The 14,955-nt window shown below is 52.9% G+C and overlaps 6 protein-coding genes across 6 annotated transcripts; 4 read left to right on the top strand and 2 right to left on the bottom strand.

The window, feature by feature from the left end:
* Window positions 1–290: 290 nt before the first annotated feature.
* Window positions 291–5,382, top strand: cpcC (putative protein kinase (Gcn2); the record flags this gene model as incomplete). Its single annotated transcript, XM_043267700.1, has 7 exons — window positions 291–506; window positions 562–2,607; window positions 2,657–2,986; window positions 3,042–4,044; window positions 4,093–4,523; window positions 4,573–5,014; window positions 5,072–5,382. The coding sequence occupies 7 exons, from the start codon at window positions 291–293 to the stop codon at window positions 5,380–5,382; spliced, it is 4,779 nt and encodes a 1,592-aa protein (XP_043123635.1).
* Window positions 5,383–5,615: 233 nt separating this feature from the next.
* Window positions 5,616–6,857, bottom strand: cwc2 (active spliceosome conformation promoter CWC2; the record flags this gene model as incomplete). The annotated part of the gene is made up of 1 exon (XM_043267699.1): window positions 5,616–6,857. The coding sequence occupies one exon, from the start codon at window positions 6,855–6,857 to the stop codon at window positions 5,616–5,618; it is 1,242 nt and encodes a 413-aa protein (XP_043123634.1).
* A 342-nt stretch (window positions 6,858–7,199) lies between these two features.
* Aspvir_004472 (putative GTP binding protein (Gtp1)) lies at window positions 7,200–8,812 on the top strand (the record flags this gene model as incomplete). The annotated part of the gene is made up of 9 exons (XM_043267698.1): window positions 7,200–7,228; window positions 7,285–7,313; window positions 7,431–7,455; window positions 7,509–7,827; window positions 7,887–7,996; window positions 8,048–8,193; window positions 8,257–8,314; window positions 8,380–8,544; window positions 8,605–8,812. 9 exons carry the CDS (start codon window positions 7,200–7,202, stop codon window positions 8,810–8,812), a joined length of 1,089 nt encoding a protein of 362 aa, XP_043123633.1.
* Window positions 8,813–9,189: 377 nt separating this feature from the next.
* On the bottom strand, window positions 9,190–10,539 carry cpa1 (carbamoyl-phosphate synthase (glutamine-hydrolyzing) CPA1; the record flags this gene model as incomplete). The annotated part of the gene is made up of 1 exon (XM_043267697.1): window positions 9,190–10,539. One exon carries the CDS (start codon window positions 10,537–10,539, stop codon window positions 9,190–9,192), a length of 1,350 nt encoding a protein of 449 aa, XP_043123632.1.
* A 1,365-nt stretch (window positions 10,540–11,904) lies between these two features.
* Window positions 11,905–12,760, top strand: Aspvir_004470 (nuclear transport factor 2 family protein; the record flags this gene model as incomplete). Its single annotated transcript, XM_043267696.1, has 2 exons — window positions 11,905–12,463; window positions 12,519–12,760. The coding sequence occupies 2 exons, from the start codon at window positions 11,905–11,907 to the stop codon at window positions 12,758–12,760; spliced, it is 801 nt and encodes a 266-aa protein (XP_043123631.1).
* Window positions 12,761–13,109: 349 nt separating this feature from the next.
* On the top strand, window positions 13,110–14,885 carry Aspvir_004469 (putative C6 transcription factor; the record flags this gene model as incomplete). Its single annotated transcript, XM_043267695.1, has 1 exon — window positions 13,110–14,885. The coding sequence occupies one exon, from the start codon at window positions 13,110–13,112 to the stop codon at window positions 14,883–14,885; it is 1,776 nt and encodes a 591-aa protein (XP_043123630.1).
* Window positions 14,886–14,955: the final 70 nt, after the last annotated feature.

Genomic DNA, 14,955 nt, shown 5'->3' with positions numbered 1-14,955 from the left:
TAACAGCTCAGGGCGGTGAGCGGAAAAACAACGGAGCGAGACTGGCCAGCCAAATGAGGGTCCATCAGTGCCTTGGTTTATATAACGCTCTTCCGCTCTCCAAGCTCCATCCCGCCAGCCCAAGAACAACTCATTCTTCTCAATCTTGTCACCCCAGTTTAGACATAGATATGTCCCTTTCGGAGATATAGAGGGCTGCAGCTTCGGCTGCATCTTTGTCACTCGCCTCTCACGTGGCAAAGACCTACTGAATCTGGGTTCAGACTTACTACACCGCCCACCGCCCCGCTATGCCTCACAAGCAGAAGAAGAATCCTAGCAATGTCCATAAAAACGGCTCTCCCCGAGCGGAGAGGAGACAGTCGACGCCGAATACCACTCCGCTTGCTCAGCCTGGACTAGCGACGACGAATTACCGGGAGATCCACCAGAATGAAGCCGAGGCGTTACGCTCGATCTATGGTGATGACTTTGAAGAAATTGAGCACAGGCCTTCCGCCTGGCAGGTGCGCTTGATATTCTCCGACTAGGTTTTGATGCGGCTGACATTGAGCATTGTAGCAAACGTCCGATGTGGCCTTCAAGCTTCATCTACGTGCTTCGTCAAATCCCGAGGTCCGTGTTGATTTGTTAGTTGAGCTGCCAACGACATATCCCAAAACGTATCCGAATCTTTCGCTGGGTAATTCAGAGAACATTCGTCACAGGGCTAGGTTAAAAATTCAAGACATTATTCGAAACAAACCGAAAGAGCTGCTCGGCTCTGAGATGATCTATGAGCTCGCCGTGTCGATACAGGATGTTCTCGAGGACGTTGCCCAGGCGCAGGCACAGGACAAGGATCTACCAAGTTTAGAAGTGGAACGCATGGAGCAAGAAGCTGCTGCCAATCAGCGTGCAGAGCTGGAACGGCAAGAAGAGCTTCGAAAACAGGACGCGGCCACAGCAGAAGAAGAGCGAGCTCTGCAGCAGCTGTTGGAGGATAAGCTCAGAGAACGGACAAAGGCTCGACTCTCCAGGCGAAAGAGTAGGTCTTCTGGTGCAGGCCTCTCCGGCTCTGTCGATGCGGTTGACCACTTCCCCGACGCCATTACTTTTGATCCACCAATGATCATAAACGACACAAATGAACAACCGCTAGGTTTTAGGGCTGTATATGGGAAGACACTTCTACAGAGCAGTCCAGGAAAGCAGACGTTCACAGTCAGACCCGTGGTGTCCGAGAGCCGCTCACATGCACCTCTTATTATCCTGAAAGAGCTTTCTCTCGACGGAAACGGAACGGCAACGCTGTGTTTTCGGGAGCGAATCCGTGCCAGTGAGGACAAACTAGAGGCTCTAAAAAGACTTCGACATCCCAATCTTGTGGATTTTATTGGTTTCAAGATATATAGGCCCTTAGACTCCTTTGATGCCCAAGACAGCACCTGGAGAGTTTATCTTCTTCTTGAATATGCGAATAAAGGGTCCCTATCCGAGTTCCTGGACATCGTGGGGAGCGTGTCGGTGGAAATGATCCGTAGTTGGATGATCCAATTGCTCGAAGCTCTTGAGTTTTATCATCGCAGCGGATTTGTGCATGGGAACATCCACTGCGGACGCATACTGCTTTTCAGGAACCCGCAAGGTGGCACCATTGTAAAGCTGCAGGGAAGCATTGAAGATGCGCTCCCCGATACGGAGAACAGGAAGAGATCCCTGACGACCTCCAAGTCACCCTTCTGGATGCCTCCTGAGCTCACACAAGAAAGTACGCCTCTAACAATGAAGACTGATGTATGGGACATGGGTATAGTCTTTTTACAGATGGCGTTTGGAAAGGATGTGTTGCAGCGGTACACATCAGCGAACGCACTTATGGGAACATTGGGTTTATCAGCACCTTTGCAGGACTTGCTGCATGAATTTTTCAGACCAGATCCGAAGAAGCGTCCGACCGCTTTCCAGCTCCAACCCTTCGAGTTCTTCCGGGTCGACACACCTTTGATTGTTAGGACGAGTACTTCGAACTCGGTGTCACTACCCAGACGCCCACGCCTTGACTCGACTGGGGGGCTTCCCGCTTTCTCGCGATACAACCAGGACTTTGATGAAGCGGGGCGTCTGGGCAAAGGTGGCTTTGGACAGGTTGTAAAAGCGAGGAATAAGCTTGATGGTCGGTTTTATGCGATCAAAAAGATCTCTCAGAGATCCGCCTCTGCCCTCAAAGATACTCTTTCGGAGATTATGCTGCTCTCGCGACTCAATCACCCATACGTGGTTCGCTATTTCACTGCATGGCTGGAGGAAGAGTATGATCATATCGACGAAGAAGCCATCTCATCGACCGAGGGAGACCCCTTTGCTAGTCGGGACGCAAACGTTTTTGGCTATAGCACTGGAGGGCTTGACTTTATCAGCTCCAGCGGTTACCCCAAGATCGAGTTTGCATCTGATAGTGAGGACGAACATGATGTAAACCTATCTCAAGGAGGTGGCACCAAGTCTTATGATGCATATCGCGAGGAGAGCGCCGCGGGGACTGAACTAAGTCGAGTCAGGTCCGGTTCCCAGGGTAGACCCCATCTTACAACGCTTTATATACAGATGGAGTATTGCGAGAAACATGTAAGCGTCCCTTTGTAGTCGCTGAAAGGCAAATTGCTAACTTTGCCAGACTCTTCGCGACCTGATAAAGAACGGCTTGTACGATGATATCGATCGTTCATGGCGACTGTTCCGTCAAATTCTTGATGGGCTCAGTCATATCCACAGCCACGGCATTATACACCGCGATCTGAAACCAGACAACATATTCATTGATGTGGCAAGCAACCCAAGAATTGGAGATTTCGGCCTGGCTACCAGTGGGCAGTTTACCACAGCTGTGCGTTCGTCGACTACCGCTGATTTCGAAGGCAATCTTACGCGAAGCCTTGGGACTACTTACTATGTCGCTCCGGAAATGAAGTCTGGTTTCGCAGGTCAATATAATGAGAAAGTCGATGTGAGTATACTGGTACCAAACGGTAGCCGAGAGCCGTGTCGCTAATTTGTGATAGATGTACTCCTTGGGTATAATATTCTTCGAGATGTGCCACCCTTTGCCCACAGGTATGGAGCGCGACCAGACTCTACGGGCGATTCGAGAAGAACATCATGTTCTTCCACCGACTTTCCAGTACTCGGAAAAAGCAGTGCAGGGAAGCATTATCGAATCTCTATTGAGTCATAACCCAAGGGAACGACCATCTGCCTCGGAACTTCTTCAGAGCGGCAAGATTCCTCTTCAGGTTGAAGAAGAGACGTTTAGGCGAGCGATCGTGCATCTCCTATCTGATCCGAACGCCCCCGACTACAAGAAGATTCTTTCGGCCATCTTCTCGCAATCGCCCAAAAAATATGAAGATATTGCCTGGGATGTGGACTCGCGTGCTGCTCCTGCTGCCAATGAGTTACTCGTTCAGAGTTTAGTCAAAGAGCGACTGACCGCTATATTCCGCAGACATGGGGCGGTTGAGACTACTAGGCAAGTGCTGTTCCCTCGGTCTCAACACTACAGAAGCGGGGCCGTTCGACTGCTTGACGCATCGGGTAATCAGCTTCAGCTACCGTTCGACCTCACCTTGCCGAACGCACGCTCTATCTCTAGACAGGATCCCTCGCTGGAGAAAACATTCGCTTTCGGCACAGTCTATCGCGAGATGCCCCATGGCAGTGAGCCCAGAACTCACAAAGAAGTTGACTTTGATATCGTATCGCACAATACTCTTGACCTGGCGTTGAAAGAGGCGGAAGTTATCAAGGTTCTGGACGAGATCATTGAAGAGTTCCCGCCGCTAAGGTCGTCGCCGATGAGTTTTCTCATAAATCACTCCGACCTTCTGCAGCTCATCATGGAGTTCTGCCGCATCACTCCCTCTCAGGTGCCGTTGGTCAAGGAAGTTATCAGCAAGTTGAATTTTGGCAAATGGACGATGCAGAAGATCAGAAGTGAACTCCGATCACCAGCCATTGGAGTCGCCTCTACATCGTTGGACGACTTGGCCAGATTTGATTTTAGAGGTTCGTTTCACTTTTCGAGTTTGCAAGACGGTGGCTAATGCAAATCAGACATTCCTAAGCAGGCTCAAAGCCGGCTCAGGTCCATCATGGAAGGCACCGAGTTTGCGGAGCGACTGTCGCCCATTTTCGCTCGCATAAACATACTCGTGACGTACTTGCAAGGCTTCGACGTCAAACGGAAGATCTATGTCAATCCTCTTGGAAGTTTGAACGACAAGTTCTTCAGGGGCAGTATCCTTTTCCAATGTGTTTTTGATACTAAGCGACGGGACGTGTTTGCAGCTGGCGGACGGTATGACCGGTTGGTGCAGGAATTCTCTCCGAAGGGTCGAACGAGCGGCTCTCAAACACATGCAGTTGGCTTCAATCTGAGCTGGGACAGACTCGGCTCGGCTATGCTAGAGTATATCAAAAGTACGACGAAAGCACATATCAAGCATGCTGAATCGGACGCTGGGGCTTTTTGGAAGACCAGGAGGGTAAGTCAGACTCTTGTATTGTGCCTTATGTTTATTCTGACATTGGCAGTGTGACGTGCTCGTTGCAAGCTTCGATGCGACAGTGCTGCGCACAATGGGTGTCAAGCTTGTGCAGGATTTGTGGGCTAGTGATATCAGCGCTGAATTGGCCGTCGACGCTTCATCATTAGAAGAACTCCTCTCCGAGTACAAAGAGCACAACCATAGCTGGATTGTCATTGCAAAACAAGATAGCAAGGAGCGAGGGTTCAAAGTGAGGTGTCTCGTTCCCAAAGAAGAGCTCGACATCAGGAGCTCCGAGCTCATACCTTGGCTTCGGAACGAGATACGTGCACGTAATTTACGCGAGGGTGCACCCGACCTGCGGCAGTCGCGATTACCAAGTCAGTCCGATGCGATTGCTGGAGCTAATGAAAGATCGAGCGACGTACGCATCTTGACCTCTCAACACCGGAGCAAGAAGACGAACAGAAGAAACATCGTCGAGTCTGGTATGTCATGTCCGAAGCTATCAGCATTACGTGAACAATTCAACTAACCAGAGGTAGCTCTCATTCGTTCCCGGGAGGTTGTCGAGAAGGCAATCAACGGGCCCATTGCCGCTATTGACACTCGAGACGACTTACTCGAAGCGATCCGGGATACGCGCCTGTCGGATCCAGAAAGCTGGCGCTCGGTCATTCAAAGTGCCCCGTTGACTGAGCGGAAGTACCTCAGTCAGGTCCACGAACTACTACTGGACCTTTCCAATGAATGTCACGCGAATGATGGCCCCGACAGTGTCAGCAATGCCTTTATTTACAACTACCGGACAGGGTCGTGTCTGTATTATGACCTTGGGCGTGGAAGTGAAAAGTAAAGGATGGATGAATAACGAAGTACCCTGTTATGTTCTATTTTATTTGTACTGAAGTTCCATTTATTAGGCGTATGATGTCTCCTCTCATTGTTTTGATAGCGAATATACCCGCCAGATGAACGCCCGAATGATATGACTAGTATAAACTTAAGAACAAAATCAAATGAAGACAATTTGAGGTATCTTTGCTGTTGTACACAAGACCAATGAATTTTATGAGAGCCCTGAAGAAATCAATCACTATCATCATCACTGCCGTAAGCCACAAGAGGACCGCCAGAATTCGCCGGGGCTTTTTGCATCGTCACATTGCCGCCGGCCAATCCCCTTAGTGCTGCCACAGTTGAGCTTGAAAAGATACCACTATTCTCTTGCGACGGAAGAGCTAAAGAAGAAGACGACGGTGCCGGTTCAATCATCAACTGTTGGTCCGGAGCCTCGAGCTGCCCGGCCCTGCCTGCGGCCTCTAACTCCTTGGTTCGAGCATACCAGACATCATCCGGAGCCTCATACCCTTCCAGCCCAAAGCTGCCCTCGATCTTCTTCTTCTTCCGCGCCTCCGGGTCCCGACCTTCCAGCTCCGCGACAAACTCAGCGGGCAACGCCCTCCGCACCGCCTCCGCCGCCTGCTCCTCCAAGCGCCTCGCCTCCCGCTTCTGCGCCAACGGGTTCGGATCAACCGTCGCCCAGCGCACGTTCAGAATCTCATTATGATCCAGACTCTGGTGCGCCATGGCCTCCTTGGCAAACTGCGCATTCGCCTCGTTCGTGTACGTGACGAACGCCACCCCGCGCGAGGTCAGCACCCGGATCCGGTCGATCTGGCCCCATTCCGCGAAATGGCGCGACACCACCTCCTCGATATCATCCGTTACATGGATCCGCCCAACATACAGCGTGCGGTTCTGGCGCGTGAACGAGCCCACGCCGCCCATGTCGTCGCGGTAGTCGCTGAACTTGTCCCGCCCGAAACAGTCCACGTTCGGGTTGAAGAGATCGTGCAGCGTCGGCAGGCGGTGGAGGTACTCGCACTCGTGGCCTTTGGGGCAGACCCCGCGCGCGAAGAACAGGCAGAAGTATGAGCCTGGGACCTTGTCCGCGCGTGTGTACCCGCTGTCCTTGGCGATGTTGCACCGGGAGGGCGCGGCGTGTTTCGAGAGATACTTGTCCTCGCGGTCGCCGCCGGACCACTTGTTGTACCAGATGTTGAAGACCGTGCCGGTCTGCGGGGGCGGCTCGGATTTAAGGGTTGCAGGGTCGACCTGTGGCCTGGCGGGGCGTCGTTTTCGCCGGATTATCTTCTTTGTCTTCTTTTGCGCGCCATCGGCGTCTGTGGTGGCCGCGACTGCGGTTTCTGAAGGTTGGGTGAGAGCATTTTCGTTACTGGGAGTGAGGCCGCTTGGCTCGGGTGATTCTGTTGGTAGAGGTGTTGGCTCTGTGGCGTGTGGAGGATCGACGACAGCTGTCTCCGCCATGACTGCGGGTTTGAATTGTGTGGTGGTTGGAGTTTGTGAGTTGATGGTTGAGCAAAGAAGTGACTGCGATGCCCTCAGGTGAAATCACGAGGCGATGTTGAGATTATGTAAGCGATGGGTCTTGGCGCCGTTTTTGTTGCGATGATTTTGATATGCTTTGCCAGACGACTTTTCTGAAGCTGTATTCGAGACATTTTATTTCATTGTGAAGATTCTCTCATTTTCCTGTCTAATAATCCTGCTATTACACTGACAAGACCTCTTGGAGCGGTCTTTTTTCTTTTATCAAGTACATACAAGTTCGAAGCGTAAGAGGGGTCCTGGGACTCCCCCACCGTCAAGATGGTGAACATTACAGACAAAATCAAAGAGTACGTTTTGCCGTATATTTTCACAAGGCCAGGCAGCTCATGTAGCAACTTTGCAGGATTGAGGAGGAGATGCGCAGGACGCAGAGTAGGTCATCCATGCGTCTACCAGAGAACCCCGCAGCTAACTCGGAGAACAGAAAACAAGGCCACAGGTGGGACTCCAATGCATATGTAGTCGAGCCCATGTTCTGACTAGATCCAGAATACCATCTTGGTCTGCTGAAAGGGTGAGTATGCCCTTCCTGGAGGTTTGTGCCTGCACACACTGACCCGCATCCAGAAAACTCGCCAGATTAAGAGCTCAGCTGCTGGAGCCCACCGGCGGCGCCGGCGGTGGCGGCACAGGGTTCGATGTGAGCAAGAGCGGCGATGCCCGAGTTGCTCTTGTCGGTTTCCCGTCCGTCGGAAAATCGACGTTCTTGTCCAAGATCACCAAGACCAGGAGCGAGGCCGCCGCGTACTCGTTCACGACGCTCACGGCCATCCCCGGTGTGCTGGAGTATGGCGGTGCGGAGATCCAGATCCTCGATCTTCCGGGTATCATTGAAGGTGCTGCTGAGGGTAAGGGGCGAGGACGACAGGTCATCTCGGCCGCGAAGGTGTGTACCGCTGCACTATATCTGAAAAATGCTAGGAATGATCTTCTGACTATGCCCAGACGAGCGATCTAATCCTCATGATCCTGGACGCTACAAAACGCGCCGAACAGCGGGCCCTGTTGGAAGCAGAACTAGACGCTGTTGGGATCCGTCTCAACAAGGAGCCTCCGTAAGGACGCAAGCAACCCAACCCCTCGCATTCCTATACTGACCTCAAAAGCAACATTTACCTCAAAGCCAAAAAGGCAGGTGGCATGAAAATCACCTTCCAGACACCCCCCAAAAACCTCGACGAGAAGATAATCTTCAATGTCCTGAGAGACTACAAGATCCTCAACTGCGAGGTCCTAGTGCGAGACGAGAACGGTACGCTCACACCAACGGCCCTTTGGCTTATACTCCAGGCCCCGTACTAACAGACAACCCTAGCAACAATCGACGACTTCATCGACGTCATCATGAAAGACCACAGAAAATACATCAGATGGTACCAGCCAACCCTTACTCTTCTTCGCCTCCCACTCCATTAGTACTATTACTAACCCACTAAAGTCTCTACGTCTACAACAAAATCGACAGCGTCAGCCTCGACTTCCTCGACCAGCTCGCCCGCGAACCCCACACAGCCGTCATGAGCTGCGAACTCGATCTAGGCGTGCAAGACGTCGTGGAACGCATCTGGACAGAACTCCGCTTAATCAGAGTATACACGAAACGGTAGGTGCAACCCAAACGCCGTATTACACAAATCCCGTCGGATAATTGACAATCATGCAGGAAAGGAGAAGAACCCGATTTCTCAGAGGCGCTGATCGTGCGCAGCAACTCGACCATCGAGGATGTCTGTGACTCGATCCATCGGACTCTGAAGGAGACGTTCAAGTATGCTTTGGTCTGGGGGGCGAGTGCGAGACATATTCCCCAGCGGGTGGGACTGGGTCATGTTGTTGCGGATGAGGATGTGGTTTCGATAGTTGCCAAGTAGGCTGGACATAGTATGCTAGGATATTATGAATGAACGAATCCGAGGATTGAACAGTTATCGACAGTCTAGAGTAATGACATCTTTAAGCTACTTCCATGCTCAGATAACTTACAAGGTTCTGCAAGCGATGACTTCTGGGTGTAAGGTCGCTATACACTGATAAGACAATGGCAGTGCTGTCCGGCCGCTAAGGCAACCTTGAATGTCTCGGTTGCAGATGTAGTGCTTACAATTGTTGCCTACAGCAGTTTACACGGTGATTATAGGAGCAAAATTCGTAATTGCAATTGATCAAATTAATGACAAAATGATTCCAATATATCCAGCCCGTATGAACAACCATGACTCCAGAACAGAAGAACAGACCCAGCAATTCATTAAGCGGCAGTGGCAGCAGCAGCAATGTTCTGCATGCCGATAGTGGGCTGCACACCGACACGCTCCTTGGCAAGCAGATCAACCAACAGAGGGCTGGGGAGGCTGTCCCGCTGAGGGTGGAAGGCAGCCTGGCTGGCCTTGTACTTGCGCACACTGTCAATGTAGATATCGAAGAGGTAAGAGGAGTCCAGAGGACCTCCCTTGGCCTCGGGGTGGAACTGTGTGCTGAAGATGGGGCGAGACTTGTGGATCATACCCTCGTTGCTGGAGTCGTTCAAGTTGACAAAGTAGGGCTTCCAGTCAGAGGGCAGGGTAGACGCATCTACAGCGTAACCGTGGTTCTGACTGGTGATGTGGCAGCGTCCGGTGCTCAGGTCCAGGGCGGGGATGTTGTGAGCACGGTTACCATACTTGAGCTTGATGGTGCGAGCACCAGCGGCCAGAGCAAGCAGCTGGTGGCCCAGGCAAATACCAAAGATGGGCACCTGGGAGGTCTCCATCAAGCGACGAAGGTGGTAGGTGGTCTCCTGGCAGTGAGTCGGGTCACCGGGGCCGTTGGAGATGAAAACACCGTCGAAGTGGTGGGCCACCTTGTGGATGGGGTAGTCGAAGGGGAACACAGTGATGCTGGCGCCACGGCTGACCAGACTACGCAGAATGTTCTCCTTGACACCACAGTCGATAACCGCGACGTGGCACTGAGGATCGGCTGCGCTCACGTGGAAAGGAGCCTTGGTGCTGACCTGGCGGACGAGGTGGATCTGTTCAGGATCGGTGAAAGCCTCGTCTTGGTCGGCGTCGTACTCCTCGCCAACGGTGATGCGAGCGAGGGAAGAACCCTGCTCCCGCAGATAGGTGACGATAGCACGGGTATCGACACCGGAGATGGCAGGAACGCCTTCACGAGCACACCACTCGCCGAGAGACTCGACGGCGGTCCAGTGGCTGTACTGCTCAGCCACATCGGCCACAACCACACCAGCAGCCTGGAGGTTGGGGGACTCGAAATACTTGAGAAGACCGTGCTGGTCGCGCTCAGCAGAAGGGACGCCGTAGTTGCCAATCAAGGGCTGGGTGAAGACCAAGATCTGACCACGGTAGGAAGGATCGGTCAGAGACTCGGGATATCCGACCAGGGAGGTGGTGAAGACGGCTTCACCGGAGATGTTGGTGCGAGCTCCGAAGGACTTGCCGTGGAAGATCGGACCATCTCGGATCGTGAAAGTGGCACGCTCATGAGCAGGACGCTGCTGACGAACAGTGGCCATGAATCGAGCCTGAATGGAAGCATTCACGGAAGTGAAGGCTGAAGCCCTGGCGGGCATAGCCTTGAAGACACGAGCAAACATTATTTGTTGATGGAGACGAAGAATTGTGGAAGCGAGCAGTTATGCGGGTGGTCTCAATAGTTTCCGGAAGCTTTCCAGAGGTGATCCGAGATGTAGTCCTGAAGGTCATTAAGTTAGCAATGGCTTTATATTTTGTTTGGCCGCATGGTGGTGGCGGGTATGACATCCGTGTGGCCATGGGCAAGACAAGGACAGGACATACCTGAGAAGTGAAGACGGTGGGTGCCAAAACCATAAGCGCGACTGTGCTGTTACCAGTCACTGAAATATCTGTTGATGGAATGGGTGACTAAAAAGACATGAATCGATCAGAGAACGATGATGTAGTTGTGTTGCGGGCGGGGGTATTGATGGATGATGTCTAGGACTGACAGTGGATGGAGAGGAGAGGAGAGAAAAGGAAGAGAAGGGAAAAGCGGGCGAGAGGCAGAATTTGAGGGTCGCAACAGGAGCTGCTGCCGCAACAGTTGCGATCTTCGGCCCGGGTTGTGGCGGCACGTGCCCCGCTACACCGATTGTCAGGGTGATGGACCAATCACAGGAGCTGCATTTCGAGTTCCGCGATCGGAGGCACTTTTCCACAGCCTTTCTTTTTTTATTACAATATGGATTGGGCAATTCTGCGGCAATTGATAATGCGATTATCTTCTTGATTGTGATCTCTACATACTTGCAGTATCATAAGTGGATAGAGAGTCAGAGACACCGCTCATCAGAGGTACCTAGCCTTGGTGCACTAAGGCATCTCGATCCCTCCCTCACACCGCTGTCATCATCAATGGCTTATCTTGAGCGGTATGACTCACCAATCTGGTCCCTATTCTCAACAGCCAAGATGGATCCTCTAGACACCTTTGACAATAATATGATTCATTGGCTAAATCAGAATACCCTATATCTAGTCTAATTGCTATGGTAATAGCGAATTGGTGGATCTGTTATCTTATCATTTGACGTCAGTGTGTCGAAATAGATATCTGAACACGCACTTGTAGAAGGAGAGGGGAAGAACTATCAATTTATCGGACCTACTAGATACCTTTTTACAACGGGTACTTATGCTTCTGTGAAACCGTATCACTTGTCCTTCCTGAGTAGGGAATACAAAACCATCACCCTGACCTTTTCACTGATGAGCAATTGCGAATCGGCGACTTTCACGGAGTGCGAGCTTCATGCTACGCCACCTCAAGCATGACTGTAGGTGTACAGGGTAGTACTTTGTCGCACAGCTTTCATCAAATCGGGAAATTTCATCGCCGGGACGTCCAAGACAAGACGAAAGCCATTGCTATATATCGAACACAAGGTTCTTCAGTAAAGGGTCATAATGTCATTCCCATCAAGCAGTCTCCCTAGTAATCAATGGTTTGCTTCAGCTACCTCCTTCAGGCCCTGGTAGCCATAACCCTTCCAGCAGGGATCCTTGGCTGGGGCGTGCTACCATTTCAATCCTACCAACACCAGCAACAGCCAGTCCCACAATCCCAATCTCCCCTAGAAGCTCCCGGGTGCGATGGTTCTGGCATTGTCGACCCCAGTGGCCGATGTAATGGCGACGGTCTTGTCGACAGTCCCCCAGACCACCGCGACAGAGAGGGATTCAAGTTCGAGAACCCCTCGACGGACTGCAAATACGTCTCGCAGATGCACATTTGGGACTCATTCAAAGATCTGGAAAAGGATATGAACAAGCTCTTCACCCTTATCCACAAGAACGTGAGTTTCACCGTGGTCGGACACCATCCCATTGCAGGTCACTATAACGATCTGCTGCATTTCTATGTCAATGCCCTGCGGCGAGTGAGTGTGCTGTTCCTCGACCATGCGGACAAATTCGAGATCCACCCCCAAGCGATCCATGGAGGCTGTAATGAGCGATGGTCTGTTCAGGAGGTCAATTTCAGGGGGGTGATGAATTCAGGTGAATCCGCGTCAATCATTTTCAGGGAGCAGAGCTGACATGAGACAACACGCAGGAGATGACTTTGACATTGTCAACGTCTGGGTAACTCGATGGGATCAGGGGCAGATGGTGGAGATCCGCACATATATCGACTCTGCCCGGATCATGGAAGCACTCCATAAGAACGAAATCTGGTGGAATGGGACCACCTTCCGAGACAATATCCACTACATGCCTGGTCCTGCAGGCATGCCTGACCTGAAGAAACTGGAGGATCTCATGGGCTATCCAGACGGACGAAAGTATGAAGATTGAGACAACTGGTTTATCAGTATTAGCGCAATATCGACTGAAATCATAGCTCTGCATCTTTATTTAGTTAGGCATTTATACTCTACAATATTTAATCAAAATGAGAATCCGTTGTGGGTTATGGATGAGCTTCGGTTGTACGGAGTACAGCAAGAGAGAAAAAGTACTCCGTAACCAGTTGGCCCTTCCAGCGTAATTCCCAGACCACTTCACATGAACACAACCAAAACAATAAATAATCCACCCCGTCTGGAGTACCCCATTACCCCGTACAACGTCCCCACAACTAAGGAAGAGTCTCCTACCGCAAATTGTTTATCAAAGATTGCTGATGTGAAATGCTCTGAACACCATGACTGAGCCAGGACCGCGAAAGCGCTCCAGAATCGCCTGCACATCATGCCAGTCGCGCAAACGGAAGTGCTCCAGTGACCAACCATGCAGCACCTGTGTACAGTTGGGGGCAGCCTCCGAGTGTCATTACGATATTCAATCTCGCAAGAAGAAAGATGTCAAGATATTTCGGCCATCAGTCGGTCTATCGATGCGTAGACCTAGCGTCATCGAAGAGGCACCCCGGCCGAAGAGCCAGGAGCAGTCGACCCCTGGGGACTCGACAAGCATCGACGTCAGTTCCCTCGAGGCCAATTCGGGCGCTGCCTTTGTGCGCAGATTAGGTCTCAAGCTGGATCCAGCCAATGCGCCGAGGTTGCATCTTTTCGCCTGGAACGTCGGGGCTCGTCACCCGCCACCATCGTCCATGCCGGCCTCGGTCACAGCTGTGCCCATCGTAGACATCATCTCCCAGGACGAGATGCGATCATTGATGACGTTCTACTTTGAAAAAGTCGATCCGTGCTACCCATTCCTTGACCGAGATGTTGTGCTCCGCCAGGTCAGCAGACGATGGCTGCCTTCCTCGTCCGAGTCAGCCCTGCCGTATGGGCCCTACGATGCGGTACTCGGCGGAATAGCGGCGCTCGGATTCCTCTTCTCACGGCGACGAGCCGTCCCGGCGGAGTACCGAGTGGTCGAAACCGCTCGACACATCCTTGAACATAGTCTGCTCGTCGACAAGCCCGCGTCGGTGGACATCGTCACCGGCTGGGTGCTCCGAGTCGCGTACCTCCGCATGACAGCATCCCCCCATGTCGCCTGGATGGCCAGCTGCACGCTGATGCACCTCATCGAGGCGTCGGGTCTCCATCTCGAGCCCTTGCCAGATAGCTCCCTCGGCCAGACAACAACACCTTGCGCCCCAGAAATCCGCCGCCGACTCTTCGGCATGGCCCGCCACCTGAACGTGTGGATCTCCTTCGAACTCGGCCGGTCCCGAGTCGTCCCGCACGGCGCAACCTCCCTCCCACCCGCGCCACGATCCCCAAACAGCCCCTCGGAGATCTTCAACCTCCTCCCCGTCTCGGAAAGCCTCGACCCGAAGCAAACCCAAGACGCGCCCGGCCTGGAATCCGCCCTCGCTGCCGTCCTCGGCGTCGTCCACGTGCAGCCACCCCTAATCCTCGCTCAGTGCAACCTCATGCTCTGCCTGTACCGGCGCCTCCGCGCCCTCAACTCCAGCATCTCCGGCGACCTGCTCGACCGCGTCCTCGCCCTGGCCGGCACCGGCCTCCGCGCCGCCCGCGAAATGGTCGCCTCCGTCTGCCCCTGGCACCAGATCGCCAACGTCCCCTTCCAGATCGTATGCACCCTCCTCGCCCTCGACAGCCGCGCCTCGCTCGCCCTCCTGGGCGAAGCAATGCGCACCCTCCGCGAGGTCGCCACCGCCTACGACACGGAGGTCATGCGCGAAGCCTACAGCACCGCCTACCTGCTCATTCTCCTCCATCAGCGCCGCAAGGAAGAAGACACGCGGGCCCTCCGCGATGTACTACGGGTTAATGCCAACGCGACCGCCGCGGCGCCGCAGGTTAGCGTCGAGGCTGCGGGGGGAGGCTCTGGCTCGGTTCAGCGCCCAGCGCAGCAGCCGCCGCCGCAGTCCGTGGCCAACCTCTCGGAGATGGCCTGGCTGGGCGATCTGATGATCGATATGCCGAGTTTGCAGAATTTCGATCTAGATCAGTTCCTCATGACGGATGTGCCGTGGCCGTTGCCGGAGATGGGGATTTGACGCGTTGCATATATACCTGGTTGTGTCCATTTAATTGTGATGGATATTGTTCGAGGTAGTGAGATACCCT

This window comes from Aspergillus viridinutans (assembly GCF_018404265.1).
Source record: "Aspergillus viridinutans IFM 47045 DNA, scaffold_2, whole genome shotgun sequence".
Taxonomy (NCBI): Eukaryota; Fungi; Ascomycota; class Eurotiomycetes; order Eurotiales; family Aspergillaceae; genus Aspergillus; species Aspergillus viridinutans.
The sequence above is the reverse complement of the archived record's forward strand: the minus strand, read 5'-3'. Positions and strand labels throughout refer to the sequence as shown.